Raw genomic sequence first — 3,201 nt, forward strand, 5'->3', positions numbered from 1 at the left:
TATGTAAAGTGCTTTGTTACAGCTGCAGCTGTTGTGAAATGCGCTATATAAATAAAGTTGTATTGTATTGTTTATACCCAGATATCTGGACTGATCCTGTCCGCTTCTGGGACAACGCCTTGTCCCAAAAGCGGATATGGACATCCTGGCCACCATTTTATTGGGATAAAAAATAGAAACTAAAAACCCAAATCCGCATTTGTGTAGTTGTGTTCTAGCTCGTGATCTTCAGTGAACCTCCGTCATATTTTGACCCGGGGCTACGTTGCATTCTCAACGATTGCTTCCTCCGCCCTGTTTATTCAGGTAACATTATTTAATCAAAATGACACTTTTGAGGAGAAAATTTAAAACCCAGAAATTCCAGCCTTTTAAACGTATTATTTTCCAAATTCATAAATTCAATGCTTTTAATACTTTTTATGACCCTGCGGGAACCCTGTTATAAATAGAAAGCAGTTGGAATGGTGCCAAAAACGAGCATTTTGATTGGTTCTTAAAATTGTCTTCCTCATGGAAAGGTTTATGGCACAGTATGCAAGTATGTGCATCAAACGATGACTCTGGCCTCCTGCAGCGATGAAAATTTTACATGTGATCCATCTCTCTTTGCTATACACACAAAAAAAAAATAAACAGGTCAACATAAAATCTGAATAAGCTTTTAGAAGGAAAGTCTCTGGAGCACTGTGTCCTACTCACATGAGCTTTGTTGTACTTCTGACTCTGACGCCTTTTGAAAAAGAACTAAACAGACAGAAAACAAAAATTGTCAAAACTAAATGTATAAGGCGATCGATGAAGACTTGGATTTGTGTCAAACTCACCAGGAGCAGCAGGCCGGCCACCACAGCCAGCACGACCACCACAATGACAGCAATGATTCCACCAGTAAGATTCTTCATGGTGAATGTCGGGGCCTCCTCATCCACATAGTACACCAAGATGTTCTCCATCTCTATTTTCTGGGTGCCCACAACAGGCTCAAAATTCTCCTGGTTCTTGAACAGCGGCAGCACTTTCACCTGTAGGAAGACGAACGAGACAGTCAGTATTTCAATTACAAATAAAAAAAAATAAATAATTGTGACAAGTTGCAGAGCAGTACATCTTTCTCCATGTAGTAGGCCATGTTGGTCAGATCGCTCTTGCGCTCTCCCTTTGGCTTCATCACATCCACCACAATCATGCGGGCATCAGAATCATACTGCAGGGGAAAAAAAGGATTTGTACAGTGTTACAACATCAGGTGTGAAAATGCACGTTAAACTAATACTCACACTCAAGAGTTCACTTACCTCAATCTCTTTCACCATGTCCTTGTTAAGGTTGTCATAACGCTCATGGATAGCATCAGCAATAGCCCTGTTAGGGAAAGAACACCAATTACTACAAATGTTCTCATACACACTGCCCAACAATTTTATCTCTAGTCTGAGCTTTCCAAATTCACAATATTGCATGTACTTACACCTTCAACGCATTAGCATCCACAGGACCTGTCACTGGTTTGTGCGTTAGCTGAAGACGGACCCAGCTAGAAGAAAAAACATTTTAGGAGTGTACAAATGAATTACAGGCTGCTCTTCTGCTTCCTAACAGAGAATAGGGACCAAACAACTTACTAGGTCTCCACCAGCTTCTCACACTTCAGGTTCTTGTCGCCCTTGTCTGTTCGTCGAACACCGGCGCTGTTAACGCACCAGCACTCCTCTGTGTTGTTGCACTGCTTGGCCTTGAATTTGCCGTCATTCTCACACTCAGGGTCGTAGATGCCGTCATTGTCCACAAAAGCAGTCTCCACGGGCTTTCCTCCAATAATCCTGTATTTATTATTGGGGCTTCTGTACATCTCAGCCTTCATCAAGAAGCACTTGGGGATCACTGGAGATGCATTGGGGGGGGGGGGGTCATGCGTCAAGTAGGCCACTCACTGGTGGAGGAAAAGCCTGTTCTTGAAGTAAAAGTTGGATTATTTACTTACACTTAGAGCAGTCAAGATTCTGTTTCATCTGATCACCAATCATGACGTAACACTGACAAGGATTTCCATCACAGGTGGCCGACGCCAGAGAGTCACATGAACCTGGGGACAAAAACACCAGAATTACGATAATGATGCAAACAAAGGATGATTTATGCTAGAACATACATCCCAATTTTGTGATTTGAAAAACAAAACTGATACAATGATTTCTAAACAGAGCTCTGCTTGAACATGCATTTCATAATGAAATGTCCACGATTTGATATTGACATTATGAACAGGGGGGAGGTCATGAAGGCTATACTGTACAGTACTTTATAGCAGTGTTTCTCAACAACCTTTATTGAGCCAAGGCAGAAGTTTCACATCTGAAAAAAATCTCACGACACACCACTTAACAACGATTCACAAAATGGCTACATGGGGTCATTATGTACCTTCTGTCATCTAGTAGAAGAACATTTTATTGTTTTACTTGTTACTACTATATGTGGTTGGCATGAATAAATTAACAGTTTTGTAAATTAGATGTTTTTTTGCCAATGATTGGCATTGGATAATTTCCCACGGCAAGCGCAATAAAAGCAAACAAGGCACACGCTAAATATAAAACATTACTAATATTATATAAAACATATATATTAGGGATGGGACGAGATCTCGTGCTACGCGGGATTAGAACGCCACGAGATTTCTCGTCCCTGCACAGCACGACATCTATTTTCTTTTGACGGTGTTTTGGAGTCCGGGTGAAGATAGCAGATGTCCTTAAAGGGGCTGTCACTGAATGGGAACTTCCGAGGCCAAATCACGGAGTCGCTGTTGTGACCGACAACGCTCACAACATGGATGTGAGGCTGGCTTTGAGCCACACATTAAGTGCTTATCGTGCAGGGAATGAAGGCAACGCTTGTGCAGCTGGTCCAAAGTTGGCCGCGTATCATGTTTGTTTAAGTTGACGTGTCAAGCGTATAGTTTCTTTTTTCCACCGATGCTCAACAGCAGCAGCACTTTTGACGTCTAAATAAAGGCATGGCTCGAGCTGCCCGCGCACAAACTAATTATGGACGTAATCAGGCGCTAGAACAACTCTTCGGACATGATGGCTCGCGATCTAGAGCAGCGGGGTGCCGTATCTGCAGCTCTGAGGAGCCCAGAACCACGACGAGTTGCAGAAATCTTGACACAGACGCAGTGACATTCCTCTTGTTGAA

The 3,201-nt window shown here is 42.5% G+C and overlaps 1 protein-coding gene across 1 annotated transcript; it reads right to left on the reverse strand.

Moving 5' to 3' along the window:
• Nucleotides 1-588: 588 nt before the first annotated feature.
• On the reverse strand, nt 589-2,434 carry LOC147139544 (epithelial cell adhesion molecule-like). Its single transcript, XM_086045745.1, has 9 exons — nt 2,425-2,434; nt 1,985-2,086; nt 1,626-1,884; nt 1,472-1,537; nt 1,299-1,365; nt 1,109-1,207; nt 828-1,025; nt 703-747; nt 589-612 (listed from the first exon to the last, which is right to left on the reverse strand). Exons 1-9 carry the CDS (start codon nt 2,432-2,434, stop codon nt 589-591), a joined length of 870 nt encoding a protein of 289 aa, XP_085901871.1.
• Nucleotides 2,435-3,201: the final 767 nt, after the last annotated feature.

This window comes from Filicampus tigris, chromosome 11 (assembly GCF_054856515.1).
Source record: "Filicampus tigris isolate MCC_2025a chromosome 11, RoL_Ftig_1.0, whole genome shotgun sequence".
NCBI lineage: Eukaryota > Metazoa > Chordata > Actinopteri > Syngnathiformes > Syngnathidae > Filicampus > Filicampus tigris.

Bases quoted from the DNA above. Each gene is read 5' to 3' on its own strand.
- LOC147139544 (XM_086045745.1), bottom strand. The intron at 748-827 runs GTGAGTTTGACA...CTGTCTGTTTAG, and splicing joins TGGCCGGCCTGCTGCTCCTG to TTCTTTTTCAAAAGGCGTCA. The intron at 613-702 runs GTGAGTAGGACA...TTGTGTGTATAG, and splicing joins AGAAGTACAACAAAGCTCAT to CAAAGAGAGATGGATCACAT.